Below are 16167 nucleotides of genomic sequence, written 5' to 3'. Positions count from 1 at the left end.
CTCAGTAAATGCCACGACAACTCGTGTTGTCTCTGTTCCCAGCCACACTGGAGGATCAGAGCTCGAGGGCCCCTGCCACAGTTTCCCGGGATGGGTGGAGGACCCAGACTGCAGGGCTCACTCTACAAGGCAAGCAGAGGGCTGTGCCAGGGACTTCCACAGGCAAGAAATGGAACATTAGCTAGGAGTGAGATGTCCAAAAGGGAGAACTGATTTTCCCAGAGAAGAGCTGGGAATAAAACTTGAGTCCGGCCTCTTGCTGGTTTTTTCTCTCTTCCTGTGCTTCAGAACTGTGACTTCTCAGAAAACCTGCATGGCTGTTGGTGAGAGCATGGCACTCTCCTCACAGTGCATTCAAGGCCCCTAGCCATGATGGGACTGCTCCGTTTAATTCTCTCCACCCACCTAATTTACACTCCCTCCAGCCCTAACTCCCCACACAGGACTTTTCACCTTCGTTCTTAGATCTCTTCATCTCACAGGATCCAGACAGGTGGTCCTGGACAATCTCTCTGTCCTGATAGACTGCTGGGCCAAAGAGACCCTCGTGCGTTTCCCCACACACCCCACTCACCCACTTCCCTCTGGCTCATGATGCTCTCTGCTCTTGGAACAACCTAACTTTGCCCCCCACTCTGGGGGAAAAAAGAGAACTCCCTATCCTTCAAGGCTCAACTAAAAGCCACCTCCTACAGGCAGTCCTCACAGCAATAAAACCTCGCTCGCTCTCCCCGTTTCTCCTTGCATTTTCTATCTAAGCTATCCCTTGGTCCTTCCCTAATACTACCCAGAGTGATAGTTATTAGTGTATTTTTTTTTTTTTGCCTCCTCAACTCAGCTGTAAGTTTCTTGAGAGCTGGACAGATCCTGTTTTTAAGCATAGAAGTTCTGTCTGCTGCAAAGCGGAGAACTCTGGTTTGTGCACAAACCTCACGTGATTTTTGTTTCTACAGACAAACCAGTTAATCCAGAAAGTCTGCATTGGCGAGAACAATGTGATTGAAGAAGAAATTCGCGTGAACAGAAGTGTGCATGAGTGGGCAGGAGGAGGAGGAGGTGGGGGCGGAGCCACCTACGTATTTAAGGTACAGTCTGCGCTGCCAGGTTCCACCAGATTTTTGTGCACCTGCAATGTTAGAGCCTCATGACAGCCCTGGGAGTTAAACGCCTCAGTTGTTCTTATCCCCATTTAAAGATGAGCAGGGCCAGGTGTGGTGGTTCATTCCTGTAATCCTAGCATTTTGGGAGGCCAAGGCAGGAATATCACTTGAGGTCAGGAATTTGAGATCAGCTTGGGAAACATAGCAAAACCTTGTCTCTACCAAAAAAAAAAAAAAAAATTGAAAAATTAGACCCTTGTGTTGGGTTGCATCTGCAGTCTTAGCTACTTGGAAGGCTGAGGTGGGAGGATCTCTTGAACCCAAGAGTTCCAGGCTACAGTGAGCTGTGATCACGCCATTGGACTCCAGCCTGAGCAAGACTCTGTCTCTAAACCCAATAAAAGAATTAAAAAATAAAGACTAACAGACTGAGGCCCAGAGAGAGAGGGTCTGTCCAGGAAGGGGTAGACTCTCTTCTTCCTGATACATCAGCCCAGTTTCACCATGCACAGCCTTTGCCCTCCTCCTTTCTGGAGGTCCCACTGTGCCCCCCAGCTCTCTGTCCTAAGGTGGACTTTTCTGACATCACATCCAGGCCAGAAACTGAAGACAGAGGCCACCTGTTAGGTCTACCCACAGGAACTGTGATGCCGAGGGCTTAATCTTGAATCTGTGGGGATCAGAGTCAGAGACCCCTACGAGTGAAGGAAAGGGAACATGGAGAGACCTGCTTCTAATCGCCAGCATCCAGACCTCTGAGGCCAGTCTGAGGAGCTTCAGGAAAGGGGCTGGAGGAAGTAGAGGAAGCAGCCCCTAAGATCAATCACCACCTCCTGGAATATATATTTTGCTCTTGGTATATGGGTTTTGCTTCTCTGGTTGAACCCCAACTGATAGAGAAGCTGTTGGAGCCAATGGGCTATTGTAACAAGGGTTCAGAGCCCAGAAGCCACCTCAGACCACTGAGAGGTCACCAGGTCACCCCACTGCTCAGCAAACACTTAGCCAGGGTGAATGAACCAGGGCTTAGGGGCTCCGGCGGGGAAGTGCAGCTTGGTTTCTCAATGTCTGAACGTCTCCCCTGGTCAGATGAAGGATGGAGTGCCAGTGCCCCTGATCATTGCAGCTGGAGGTGGCGGCAGGGCCTACGGGGCCAAGACAGACACATTCCACCCAGAGAGACTGGAGAATAACTCCTCAGTTCTAGGGGTGAACGGCAATTCCGGAGCAGCAGGTAAAGCGCCACAAGCCCGCCCTCTCCGGGAACATCTATCTCCCAAGGCTTCAGCGGGGCCTGATGCCATCGCATGCCTGAGGGCATCTGGGATGCTGGGAGCTCTGGATACTGGTATCCATATCAAGGGAGGGAGGGCAGGCAGCACCCTGGGAACCCTGCAGGCCATCTTGCTGACCTGGAGTTTGGAATTGCTGAAGGTCACTGAGAAAGTGAGGTAGGGAGCAGCCTTCAACCAGCCAGCTGATCCACCCTGGGTTTTGCCAAAATGCAATTGTTAGAGCCTCCCTCTGAGATGCCTCCTCCTTCCAGGGGAAGATGTCACCCCCGGTTAGCATATGAGCAGATGAAAGAAATCTGGGTAAAGTCAGGCCTCCTAGACCCCCGTGGTACAGACCTCCAGGCCCCCAGGCTGCCAGACCCAAACATATCCCCACTGGAAAATCTCCTCCTTGACTTTCCATGGGTGAGTTCTCTTCCCCTATTAGTGAGAGCCAGAAGCACAGAAATAAATGCGAGACAGACAGGGAAGAGAGTGTCAATTCTCTCATTCCTCTACAGCCAGCTGCCCCTGAAGACAGAAAATGTAATTCCTTGTATTTTCTTTTCCACACAATCAGACTGTGGGAGGATCTTAGAAGGCATTTAAGATTTGGGATTAATTAAAACAAATGTGCAAACTCTCTCTCAATTGAGAGACTGCTAGAGATAGAAGAGTAGAAACTGTCATGGGGTCCACCGTGAGGTTGCCTCCAGTGACGTTCACAGCACCCCTACCGAGGCCCAGCACCTGGTAAACCCCGAGCGCCTCCACATCTGTTACACATGTGCTGTCAAAAAAAGCCTGTAGGGTTTCCAGACAGATACCACTTCTGTTTTATAGAAGTCAATGGGCTCACCAAGGCCTGATGACTTTTTTTTTTTTTTCTCCGAATGGCCAAGCTGTTTAGTGATGGAGACACGACTCAATTCATTTGTTTTGTTTTGTTTTTTGAGATGGAGTCTCACTCTGCCACCCAGGCTAGAGTGCAGTGGCGTGATCTCGGTTCACTGCAACTCCCGTCTCCCAGGTTCAAGCGATTTTCCTGTCTCAGCGTCCTGAGTAGCTGGGACTACAGGCGCACACCACCACACCTGGCTAATTTTTGTATTTTTAGTAGAGACAGGGTTTCACTATGTTGGCCAGGATGGTCTTGATCTCTTGACCTCATGATCCGCCTGCCTTGGCCTCCCAAAGTGCTGGGATTACACACGTGAGCCACCGCACCCGGCCCAATTCTTATTTTTAAAACACTGTGTTCTGATTTTAATATGCATTATTTTCCTTTCCACACATTTACTTGAAGGCTGCAAGATGGGTATGGGGTCAGAAGCCGCCTCAGCTGGGGGCTGAGCAGGATGAAAGCACAGCGCATGGTATCCACCCATCTCACCCTGCTTATTATGTACCTGCTCACAGCCCTGCACAAATGCCAGAGCCAACTTCTGGTCCCTCACATGCCTGAGGGGCCTTCTCTCTGCCACATGACAACAGCCGTGGCAGGCCCACACCCTCCTCTGACGGCAGAAGGGAAGACAGCGAAACCCCACTCCTGCAGTTTTCATGGCTGACAAAGTCCCCCCAACTTGCCTGATGGCCTCGCCTCAGCTCTGCTTATCCCCAGTCTAGATTCAGGCTTGTTTCTGACCTCAGCTTCATTTTCGAAACCTGGCTTCCTCTTTCTAGCAAGGTAGTCATCCCACCTACAGGTCTTTCTGGGTCTCCCAAGGAATCACGGCTGCAATTGCTTCCAGAGACCCTGCCAGGCCGATTCACCCACAGGGCGCCATAGACACACACTGCTGTTTCTACCTTCAATCTTCAGTTACCAGGTCCCCACCACGCATCATCGGCTGCAGCAGAAAGGGTTTAGGGTTTTAGAGTACAGTCACCCCTTCCTGTCCATCAGTTCTGCCTTCCTTGGATTCAACCAACCACAGATCAAAAATATTCAAAAAAAAAAAAAAAAAAAAGAAAAAAAAGATAGTTATGTTTTTACTGAACATGTGTAGACTTATTCCCTAAACAATACAGTAACTGTTTACATAGATTTACCCTGTATTGGGTGTTACATGTAATCTAGAGATGATTTTGTTTACAGGAGAATGTGCATAGGTTACGTGCAAACACTCTGCCATTTTATATAAAGGGACTTTAATTCTGGTGTGATGGAGGGACCCTGGAACCCATCCTCCACAGATACCAAGGGGGCGACTGTAGATGTCTGTTCACATGTCCGATGGAACAGCAAGGGATGAGGGGATGTCCTGGAATCTCAAAGGCCAACAGAAGAGATTTCTTGTGGTCAACCTGTGGCTACATTCAACCTTGGCTCTGTAGACAGATTCCTTTGCACTCAAAGCAGCTGCAGGTGTTGGGAGCACAGCCCCAACGCTGCCTTTGTTGCTAGAGTATCGTCCACCTGCCAGGGTTTCTGCTTCTGACCTTGGGGCACTTCCTGAGCCCCTGGCCCTAGAGAACCTCTGTGCAGGCTGAGCTGAGGCGTGAGGCTGTCCGCACGCGTGTGTTCTGCCCCTCAAGCTCCTGACACTCCCCACTCTTGGCAGTTTGTGGAGCATTTCATACACTCGCTGTCTCCTTTGATCCTAACATCAGCCCCATGAGGTGCGTCTTATCCCCAAGTTACATGTGAGAAAACAGAGGCTCCTAAATGGGGCGTTCTTGCCCAGGGTTTCACAGACAACAATGGGCTCTCTGGTGCCTAGTCCAGGATTCCTGCAAGGAACTTCAGTGTGGGGTTTTGACATTTGGCTGCTCAGAGATTGGCGAGTCCCATTTCTTGTTAGGATGGGAGGCAGTTAATAAAACGAAGGTCCAGCACTACAGGGCTTGGCTGACATGGGAAGATAGAGGAACCAGCTTTGTCGCCATGCTGCCTGTGTTCCCACCACCCCCCATCCTTAACCAACCACAGCCCCTGCTTTTGAGCCAGAGAGGACTGATAGGAAACAGGGGTACAAGACACGCCCTCATCTAGGCATACTCGGCTGTGGCCACGCAGGTATCCCTAGAGCAAGCAGCCTCCCAGTTTTGGTGTGGATCTGAAACCCCCAGGCCCCTCTGGACGTGAGCCCCTCCTGGGAGCTAGAGCTGTACAGGTGCCCTCCAAGGTGCCCTGCCTCCTGCTGCTTTGGCCGGCATGGCTAATCAGACCTTGCCAGAATCCTCACACAGGCTCCCTACTCTTCCCACAGGTGGTGGAGGTGGCTGGAATGATAACACTTCCTTGCTCTGGGCCGGAAAATCTTTGCTGGAGGGCGCCACAGGAGGACATTCCTGCCCCCAGGCCATGAAGAAGTGGGGGTGGGAGACAAGAGGGGGTTTCGGAGGGGGTGGAGGGGGGTGCTCCTCAGGTGGAGGAGGCGGAGGATATATAGGTAAAGATGATTTGTGTTCAAGGTGTCACTCCCTCCCCACTTAGTCCTAGGCTCCTCACCTCCCTACCCTCTCCCGGCCCTCCCCTGCCCTCCCTTGGCCTGCCCCCTGGACTGTGATGTGACTGCACGCCTCCCTCTTGGCCTGGCTGGACCAGCCGGAGGCAGGGTGTTGGCTTTAAGAGCCAGCATCCTGCCTCCAGGCTTCCTCAGCGACAGCATCAAGATCCCAAGTGATTCTTGATCTCCCCCAAAGTCGATGATAAAGAGGCTTTGGCTTTCCAGACGAGTCTCTGAGTCACCTGTAAGGACTCTCCCAGCCTCCCTTGGATGGCCTGGCCAGGCCAGCTCCTGAAGGGGCTGGTGTGTGGTTTCATGGACTCCTCATTCCTGCTCCCTATCCCAGCCCACCAGCTTCCTGAAAGGCACCGCTGTTCCTGCTGATGAGAGCTGCTCCCAAGGCCAACTGCAGGCAGGCTTAGCCCAGCGCTCCAGCAAGCAGCTGGCCATTGACCCGAGCTGCTTTGTCTGGGCTTCAGAGCACAGTCAGCAGAGCCTTCTGAAGCTGAGAGGCTGGGAAACCATGGCTCCCTTCTCCCCACAGATTAGGACAAATCCATGCATGCTCTGTGATGTTCATGTCTGTGTTTTGCTTTGATGCTGTGTGTAAGATGCTTGTGTTAACTACATGCTCTTCTTTTCCAAGCTGGGTGGGTGGGAGGAGCCCGAGGGGGGAGCCCAAAGTTAGCCCAGCCCCAGGTGAAAGGAGAGACAGGAGCCTTCGGGCACAGGGGCTCATCTCCCGCAATTCCCAAGCCCCGCCATGCCCCAGCCTTGACCCAGTGGGGCTGGAGAGCTTCAGTGCTACCATCCTGACCAGTCCTGGGAGAGGCACCATGGGCATACCCCAGCATGGAAAGACTAGAACTTTTTGAACTCTTGCTCAAATTAACCACTTCTTAATAGGCCCCTGGCAGAGCGGTAGAGGCTCCGCATGGGAGTTGGCCTGGACCTGAGGGGAAAGTAGCCGTGCACCCAGCCTCTGCTGACCCACATGCAGCCTCTGTGCCCTGAGCCTCCCTTCCCTCCCCATATTTCTGCCCCGAGGTCCCCAGTGATCCCCTAACCTTGGTCAGAGCTGCATGCCCTGCTGACATGCATGTGTGTTAAGATTTGGGCACCCACCCCCCCATATTAAACTCTACTCTGGTTTGCTACTCAGGCGGCAATGCAGCCTCAAACAATGACCCCGAAATGGATGGGGAAGATGGGGTTTCCTTCATCAGTCCACTGGGCATCCTGTACACCCCAGCTTTAAAAGGTAGCCCCTCTGCCAGGCAGCAGAGCAAACTTCCTTAGGTCAGTCCTCCTGCCAAGCTAAAACCTGAGTCTCTGACGTGTCCGGGATATAGAGGCACAATTATGGGTCCCTGGCAGGCAGGCCTGCCTATGGCGCAGGTCACCATGTTTTCTGCAAGTCAGGATGTGTGCTTTAATGTGAATGCAGAGGCAGAATCCTAGGAAATATAAAAATAGCCTCATACCTGCACCAGCCAACCTAACGATCACATGTGTGGGCTTTCCCACCCCCAACCCACCAATGGAAATGCAAACATCCACAGGCGCCCAGGTCCGCTGCCTCTGCTGCCCTCGCCACATGCACAGGAACACTCCCCCCACACAGTTGTGCCTCCAGTGGCTATGGGACCTAGGAACAGGGACTGCCTGGAGAGACAGCACTGAGGCTGGGAAGGGGGAGGTAGGCTCTGCCTGAGACTAACCCTCCCTCCTTGTCACCAGTGATGGAAGGCCACGGGGAAGTGAATATTAAGCATTATCTAAACTGCAGTCACTGTGAGGTAGATGAATGTCACATGGACCCTGAAAGCCACAAGGTCATCTGCTTCTGTGACCACGGGACGGTGCTGGCAGAGGATGGTGTCTCCTGCATTGGTAAGGTGGGGGGCAGGGGAAGCAGAGGGGCTTAGAGCCTGAGATTTGGCCCATGACCACAAATGGTTTCTGGGTTCCAGGATAACCCTGGGTTTGGTTTTGTAAGCTTTCTGTCCCTCCCCGAACTGCCACAGCGCGAGTGCTCTGACCACTGTGTGAAAGGTGGGCCATAGCTCCTGAAGGAGTCTCAAAAGTCCTCTGGTGTAGAATAAACCCTCTGCCAATCCCACCGAGACCCATCCTGTCTCCACCTAAATATGCCCAGTGACAGGGATCTCACTGTTCCTAAGGTACTGTTCCCTTGGGGAGTCTCGGCTGGGGCCTGTCCCTTAACCTTCCTTTCCTAGCTTTCCTTACAGGAGCAGTTTTCACCTGCAGTGTCTGAAGACAGTGCTCCCATCCTCCTCCATTTGTTTTGTTTTGTTTTGTTTTGTTTTGTTTGTTTTGTTTTGGAGATCGAGTTTTGCTCTTGTTGTCCAGGCTGGAGTGCAATGGTGCAGTCTCAGCTCACTGCAACCTCCACCTCCTGGGTTCAAGCGATTCTCCCACCTCAGCCTTCCGAGTAGCTGGGATTACAGGCGTGCGCCACCACACCTGGCTAATTTTTGTATTTTCAGTACAGATGGGGTTTCACCATGTTGGCCAGGCTGGTCTCGAAGTCCTGACCTCAGGTGATCCGCCCACCTCAGCCTCCCAAAGTGCTGGGATTGCAGGCGGGAGCCATCACACCTGGCCCTATCCTCTTGCTCTAAATCTTCTTCAGATTAAATAACCCCAGTTTGTTTGCAACAGTGCATACAAGACGCGGTTTTGTGTCTCCTCCCCACACTGGCATCCTTCTGCATGTGTTCCATTGTCACCGTCCCTTTTGAAAAGTAGTGTCCAGTACCAAGCACGATGCCTCCGTGCGGTCTGGCCAGCAGAGGGCACAGGACCCCTCTCCACTCTGAGCCAGTGCCTTGAAGCCACAGGGAAGTAATTGAGCCTCAGCGGGTATCACTTACAGCGCCCCCTGTTGTTTGGTCTCCAACGCCCGCACCTCTCTTCCAGATCCGCTTTTGTTTCCCCTTCCATCCTCACCCTATAGTTGTGCGGTTCATGTTCTGAACCAACGTCCCGCCATGGAAATTCATCCCTGTTAAATTTCCCTCCACCCAAAAGCTACTGCTAAAAACCTGTAAAAACAGGATGAGTCTGGTCCTACCCATGGTCCCCTGAAAAGAAAGGTGGGACAAGGTCTCCAGTGATGGGAAGGAGAAGATAGCTTTTGTCCCAGCTGGGGAGGTTATTTCTGACTTGGGACCAGCTCAAAGGAGAACTGATGTGGTTGTCAGTGGCCCCCTGGGACCTGTCTTCCAGTGTCGCCCACCCCAGAGCCACACCTGCCGCTCTCGCTGATTCTGTCTGTGGTGACCTCTGCCCTGGTGGCTGCCCTGGTCCTGGCTTTCTCCGGCATCATGATCGGTGAGTGCACAGGAGCCCAGGGACTCCCAAGGGTGCGGGAAGGCAGGGAATAGTGTCTCAGGCTGTGCAATGGATGCCAAGCTGTCACTCCGCCCTGCTAGTCCCTGTCATTGGGTGGGGTGGTGATCAGGGCAGCCCAGGCCAAACCAGAACTGAAGCTCCAAGCCTTCCTCCAACGAGAGCAGCTGCGGTTCCCTGTGGAGCCCCTGATTCTGCACCTCAGCCCCATGTGAAACCTCCTGACTGCTCGGGGTGGGGAGTTCTCTTCAGTGTCCGTCGCAATGGTGAAAGCTCGCCCCCACCCCGGACATCACTTCCAGCTCCCATGTGCTTCTGTGGGCACAGCTCCTGTTTGGCTCCCACCCTATGTCATGCGCTAGCCCACTCTTCTCCAGATCAGCCCCCCACCACCCTCCGGGCAGAGAGATGGGAAAATCAATTTGACTATATTCCTGTTCAGCCTGTGAGCCAAGGTGAGCTGACCTGCAGGTCAGAGAGAGCTCTGTGTGGTACCCACCAGTTCTTACTGCTGGCAGAGACATGCCCAGGATGGATGGACAGAGGCGTGAAGAGGGCAGAGGGAAAGGCTCCTGGGAGCCCTCACAGGCCAGGCCCCGCAGATGAGGGGATCTGCCGGTAGAAGGGAGGTGGCAGCACATGCTCTGTCCCCATATGGTGCCATCCCTCAAAGGGACAGGATAATATGAGCTAACACTTTTCGCATGCTTCTACATGCTCGGCAATTTACACATTTCAGTTCATGCCATCCTTAAGTAACCCTAATCTGATCATGGCTGGTCCATTTCATAGACAAGGGAACTGAGCACAGAGCGGGTGACTCATTTGCCCTGGCCCCTATGTTTGGGGCTGGGCTCTACACACAGAATCTACCCTCCAAGTCTCAGTTTCATTCTGGCTCCCATGGAGTCTGTCTTCCAGAACATCCTTACATGTAAGAGTGATAATGGTCACTCACACAGGTAGAGCGCTTTAGAATTTTTCAAAACCATTTTATGTCGGTGAATTCATTTCACTGACAACCGTAGGGGGTGGAGAGTGGGAGTGGTTAGGGAAACAGGCAGGAGTTACCATCCCTGCTTACAGAGAGGGAACCTGCAGTCCAAGGAGATTCTGTGGCCTGGCCGTCATGGCTCAGCTTGTAAGTAACAAGAGGTGGAATCAGAACGTAGGTCCCCAGACGCCAGTTCAGAGATCTTTTCATGATGTGGCTTTTCTCCAACTCTATGGCTTGGCAGTTCTACAACTACAGGAAACACAATGACCAAGATCCCAGCTGCACCCTCAAATCCACTGCTGTGATCACACGGAAGCTGCCCTAGCCGGTGGCTGAGCACAGCAGAAATACTAAGGCAGGCCAATTCCTGGGAGCCGTGGGACTCTGCTGATGACTGACTTTGGCTCCAGAACCCCTTAGGGTCCTGTTGAAACTTCCGTAGGGTGCATGGCACCCAGGGGGCTTCTGCCTAACGTTCCCTCCCTCCCTCCCTCCCTCCCTCCCTCCCTCCCTCCTTCACATGGGGTCAGACTTGCAAAACGGTCTGCTGGTTCACCCAGCCTTCCCTGGCTGTCTCCCCATTTTCTCTCATGGGCACTTCTAATAAAATCTGCAGAACATCTCGTTTCTAATCCCATCTCCAGTCTGCTTCTTGGAAGACCCAGACTAACGTGACTTCCCTGTATAATACAAAGAATTCTTACCCATATATGTGATTTTTTAGCTTTACAATTACTTTAAATAATGTTTCAATTAAAGACACACCTTCACATCTATAATCATTTTGTTAGTATTTCTAAATATGGTGGAAAGGTTCAGAGCTCAGGGGAGGACATGGAGATACAGGGAGGCTTCCTGTAGGAAGTGGCCTGTCTAGTGCTTCAAGGGCCAGGCTGCCTGGTCCGGGCCACGTTGTAGCCGACCATCCGTCTGCAGTGTACCGCAGGAAGCACCAAGAGCTGCAAGCCATGCAGATGGAGCTGCAGAGCCCTGAGTACAAGCTGAGCAAGCTCCGTACCTCGACCATCATGACAGACTACAACCCCAACTACTGCTTTGCTGGCAAGACATCCTCCATCAGTGACCTGAAGGAGGTGCCACGGAAGAACATCACCCTCATTCGGTGAGCGCCCTACTGGGAGGAGAGGGAGTGCAGTCCGGGGGCTGAATGTTGTCACCACTCCAGACTCCTTTAGCCACCAAAGGCCAGCAGAGCCCTCCCTACAGGCACGCCCGGCCCTCCTGGGAGGACAAGGCTTGACATTCAGGGCCATGTATGTTGGTTCATATTAACTCCTATATGTTTGTGGAGTTTATGCAATGAGAGAACCAGGGCTTTCAAAATGTACTCAGGTATGTCCTCTCCAAGCCTTCCTGGCCCCAGTTCCCTCCAGGGGAGCAGGGAAGCAAAGGGCCTCTCCTCTGAGCATCTAGAGCAGCTGTGCCTTCCTCTGTCACTCACTGCCACACTCCCCAGCCAGTACTCACTGGTGATCTGTCGATCCCCAAGGAGCATGAACCTCCCTGGGGAAAAGCCATGGCTTATGCCCCCTATGTCCCTGGCAAATAGCAGAGACTCAATAACTACTGATTGAATGAATAGACAGTTGACCATTGTCATGAATCCCTGGCTGGAATCCTTCTTACCGGTTTTCCTCTGAAGAACTGGAGGCCCGAGACTGCACAGCAAAGCCATGTTGAGGGCGTTACTCCCGAGTGTGTATGCTGCCCCCTGCCTCTCCTGTGTCCACTAAATGTGACGCCTGGGCTCAGGAGCCCCAGCTGCCTCTTCCTTGTGGCCTGTTTGGCTCTGTCTCACTTTGTCTTCTCCTTTGCACAGGGGTCTGGGCCATGGCGCCTTTGGGGAGGTGTATGAAGGCCAGGTGTCTGGAATGCCCAGTGACCCAAGCCCCCTGCAAGTGGCTGTAAAGGTAAGAAGTGGCGCACCCTCGAGCCTGACCTTGGCCTGCGGTCTCTGTAGACTGCAGCTCTCAGCTCACAGCCTCCTTCTCCTCCCCACCCTCCCCTTCTGTGCCCAGACGCTGCCTGAGGTGTGCTCAGAACAGGATGAACTGGATTTCCTCATGGAAGCCCTGATTATCAGGTAAAGCCACAGAGAGACACCTTCACCCCACCTCCCCACCGCCACAAAGAACCTGGAGACCTTTCTAATAAATTGATGTCTCCAAGGGAAATGGTGCTGTCCCCAGCATGTCCCCTCTTCTCCAGTAGCAGACTCCCAAACATTCTAGATACCCCTTAACCAGAATGGAACAACCAGTGATGGGTGTCTCAGAAACTAAATCTGTGTGACAGAATGATCGCACCAGTATTGCTGTCTGCAACCAGCATCCCTGCTGTTATCCAGTGCTGCTTCTTCCCCCACTGTTCCTTAAGAAATGGAGCATGCTAGCTTTTGACAATACAAGATATAATCTCCCTCCAAGACCCTTCACCAGTCCCAGTAAATGGGCTCCTACTATGATGGGATGTCACCCCATCCTCGCCTCCCATCAGCAGGGCTGAGTCTCAGCTGGCTGTGCCTTTCGACTTGAGGCTCCAGGGTCTGGATTTAAGCTCAGAATCTCAGTGCCTGGGGCTCCTGAGGGCGTACGCTGTGATGGCAGATCCCCTTAAGGAGGAGGCAGATGTTTGACCTCAAGATCAGGTGGGGGCTCGTGGCCCCCTGTTGCACTGGGAAGACTCTGAACATCCTGACAGGCGGGGGCAGACTGGGATGTCCCCTTGGTGGAAGTGGCAGGGGTAATAAGGCCAGGCAGTGTGAGTGATGTGGTTGTGAAGTCTGGAGCCACAGGAGGACACACAAAATAACTTTTATTTTCTTATGATACATCTAATTCCTGATTATGAATAAAACTTGGCAAGTATGAGATTATATTGAAGGAGACCCAAATCACTCAATCTCACTACTTGGTAGTAACTAACCATTGTACTGTATATTGGTATCTAATCACCCAGTCTTTCAACACTTGGGGGGGGTGTGTGTATGTACGTGTATGTACGCACACACATGCATGCACATGCTGGCCCATGTGGAATTCCTAGGCCCCACTGCCCTGTGTGTCCTAAAGGGATCATGTTAACAACCCCAAATCTGTGTCCCTCCCATGGAGAATCCACAGGAAACTGATGGACTTGTGAGCCCTTTTCCTGGCTCGGTTTCACACGCTGTCACCTGGCGAGTCTCATTTAGTCTCTCTTAGAATCAGTTGTTTTGCTTCACCTGCCTGAGGCCTTCCTGGGAGAAATCAGCCATGAATTCTAGCGCCCAGTCCATGCACCAGTATCTGAGAAGGTCACTCTCCTGCCCCTAAGACACCTTCTCACCCCAGGGCCTGTGCGGTATCCTCCCGCCTCTGGCCACTCTCCTGCAAATGGAACTCCTGCAGAGCCTGCCCTGGTTCTTCCCACCTGCTCCGCAGGGAGATTCTGGGTTCAGGCTCCGGGCGGGACTCCTGCTCCCCATATTCACAGAGTGCATTTATGCATGGCAGCTGCTGAAAATGTAACTTTGTACCCTGCTCCCCCAACTTAAGATTTTCCTGGACTGAGTTAATTTTGATTACACCCTCTTCTGCTCTGCAGCAAATTCAACCACCAGAACATTGTTCACTGCATTGGGGTGAGCCTGCAAGCCCTTCCCCGATTCATCCTGCTAGAGCTCATGGCCGGGGGAGACCTCAAGTCCTTCCTCCGAGAGACCCGCCCTCGCCCGGTGAGTGAGAACCAGTCTTTGCTGCAGTGGTTGTGCCAAGAACAGGAGCAAGGATGGAAGGAGCAAGAGTGGGCAGCCTGGGTAGCAAGTTCCCCAGTGGGACCCAGGAAGTCAATTTTGGGCTTTGATAGAGGGGTGACTGGCTGTAAGGGAATGGACAGAAAATAGAGGTAGATGATGGCTGAGCCCCAACTCCAAGGAGTTTGTCCAAGGCTCCTGCAATGCATTTGTGTCAGTCTGTTCTTGCACTGCTATAAGAACTACCTGACACTGGGTAATTTATAAAGAAAAGATGTTTTATGGGCTCATGGTTCTGCAGGCTGTACAGGAAGCATGGCTGGGGAGGCCTCAGGAAACATAACCTTGGCAGAAGGGGAAGGAGGCATGTCTTACATGCCTGGAGCAGAAGGAAGAGAAAGAGGGGGGCTGTGCTGTACATTTTTAAACAACCAGATCTCATGAGAATTCACTGTCACACGAACAGCAAGGGAAAATCCACCCATGATCCAGTCACCTCTCTCCAGGCCCCTCCTCCAATGCTGGGGATTACAATTCAACATAAGATTTGGTCAGGGACACAAATCCCAACCATGTCGGCCTTCTATAGCCTGGATCCATTCTCATGGCCCGCTGACTCTGGGAGACCAAACTAGAGACGAACACAGAGGGGAACTTTCGTGCGAGCCATGTCGCTACTCAGGAAACTGACCTGGGCGGGTCACTCCGCAGCTACTTGTGCAGAGCCCACTCTCCTCATGTCTCAAGTAGGAATAATAATGCCTGGACATTCCACCTTTGTATTTAGGAAGGTGCTACACACAGCTTATGGTTCAGGGAACAGAGCTTGGGAAGTGAAGATACCCAGGGTAGACCCAGGAATCCCAATTCCAGCTCCAACTTGACCATTAGACGCCCACGTGGTATAGGGCAGTCTTTAATCTCTAACCTGGGTATCTTCACAGGTGAGATCTGAGGGTTGGACTAGAACATCTCAAAGGTAGGTCTAAATTATTAAACATAGCACTCTGGGCAGACCCAGAGCCCAGCTGCCCGTGCCTGGGTCTGCAAGTGTTCAGCAGGCCCTGGGTAGCAGGAACTAGAGCTGAGCAGCCCGCAGGGTTAGGATCTAAGCTTCCTCAAGGAACTGCTGTACTATGGGGATACAAGGAAGGCTTGCACAGTAAAAGCAGTGACCACATTCCCGCCCCAGGAAAGCAGGGAAGGACTGACAGCCAGCTGCTACAGAAAGCCCAGCCTGACCGCACCGCTCACAGGGACTCAAAGTGGTGGCGGAAGCCCTGCAAGGTCATGGCTGTTCTGATTTCCACCTTCAGTCAGGATCCATGTAAAATATCTTCTTCACCTTAGGAGCCTCCATTCTGTTTCTACAAGCCACTGCGTGACCCATCTCGGTATCTAAGAAGAATACTGTCTTCCTCCTTGAAAAGAGGAATGTGTGTGACCCTAGGCACACCTGGCAAGAGGATTGGGCAAGGAGCAGGGAGATAAAGACTACTCCTGTCTCAGAAGAGCCCTCATCAGCCAGCATCCTCAGAGCTTCCACATCTCAACACCACCCTATGAACAGACAATGCAGATCTCTCCACAATTCTATGGATGGGAAAACTGTGGCCCAGAGAGGTTATGGGACTTGTCATGGTCACACAGGAAGTGGGAGAGCTGGGACTAGAACTCGGGCCTCATGACTCCTGATTCAGTGCTGTCTCCAACCGACTGCTTATCCAGTGGACCCCTCTGGGAAGCTGTGAATTATCAAGGTGGGGTTGGGCCCTTGAAGCTGACACTGCCAGGCATCCAGGTGTCTCCTCCAGGGTCCAGGTGTCAGATTCACTGGCTTTCCTACCACCGCCTAGGAGGCAGAGCCTTTGGTCCTCATGCCCTGAGATTCTCAGCAGAGTTAAAGGCAGTGGGGGACATGCGGCATCACACTTTGGGAAGAGGCACAGCTCTGGTTCTCCCATTGGACCTTCCTGAGGCTTTTGCAAAGGAGAGGGACTTTGCAAAGGGAGTCTGGAAGCCCAGCACTTGGAAAGTTCAAGGACTTTAGGGGCAGGAGGGAGCAGGAGTGAGGAATAGGCTCTCCCTCTAGCCCTCCCCCTCTCTCGCCCTCCCCTCCCCCTCTCTCGCCCTCCCCTCCCCCTCTCTCGCCCTCCCCTCCCCCTCTCTCGCCCTCCCCTCCCCCTCTCTCGCCCTCCCCTCCCCCTCTCTC

The 16167-nt window shown here is 52.7% G+C and overlaps 1 protein-coding gene across 1 annotated transcript in view; it reads left to right on the top strand.

Moving 5' to 3' along the window:
• ALK (ALK receptor tyrosine kinase) overlaps window positions 1–16167 on the top strand; it is a 756557-nt gene that overhangs the window by 706873 nt on the left and 33517 nt on the right. The window contains exons 14-23 of the mRNA XM_032239194.1: window positions 954–1085; window positions 2190–2334; window positions 5590–5772; window positions 6992–7090; window positions 7570–7722; window positions 9082–9186; window positions 11138–11324; window positions 12042–12132; window positions 12241–12305; window positions 13808–13937. Coding sequence (XP_032095085.1) covers window positions 954–1085; window positions 2190–2334; window positions 5590–5772; window positions 6992–7090; window positions 7570–7722; window positions 9082–9186; window positions 11138–11324; window positions 12042–12132; window positions 12241–12305; window positions 13808–13937 — 1290 coding nt within the window. The remainder of the gene's footprint in view (window positions 1–953; window positions 1086–2189; window positions 2335–5589; window positions 5773–6991; window positions 7091–7569; window positions 7723–9081; window positions 9187–11137; window positions 11325–12041; window positions 12133–12240; window positions 12306–13807; window positions 13938–16167) is intronic.

This window comes from Sapajus apella, unplaced genomic scaffold, assembly GCF_009761245.1.
Source record: "Sapajus apella isolate SASKATOON/1434 unplaced genomic scaffold, GSC_monkey_1.0 scaffold44, whole genome shotgun sequence".
NCBI lineage: Eukaryota > Metazoa > Chordata > Mammalia > Primates > Cebidae > Sapajus > Sapajus apella.
The sequence above is the reverse complement of the archived record's forward strand: the minus strand, read 5'-3'. Positions and strand labels throughout refer to the sequence as shown.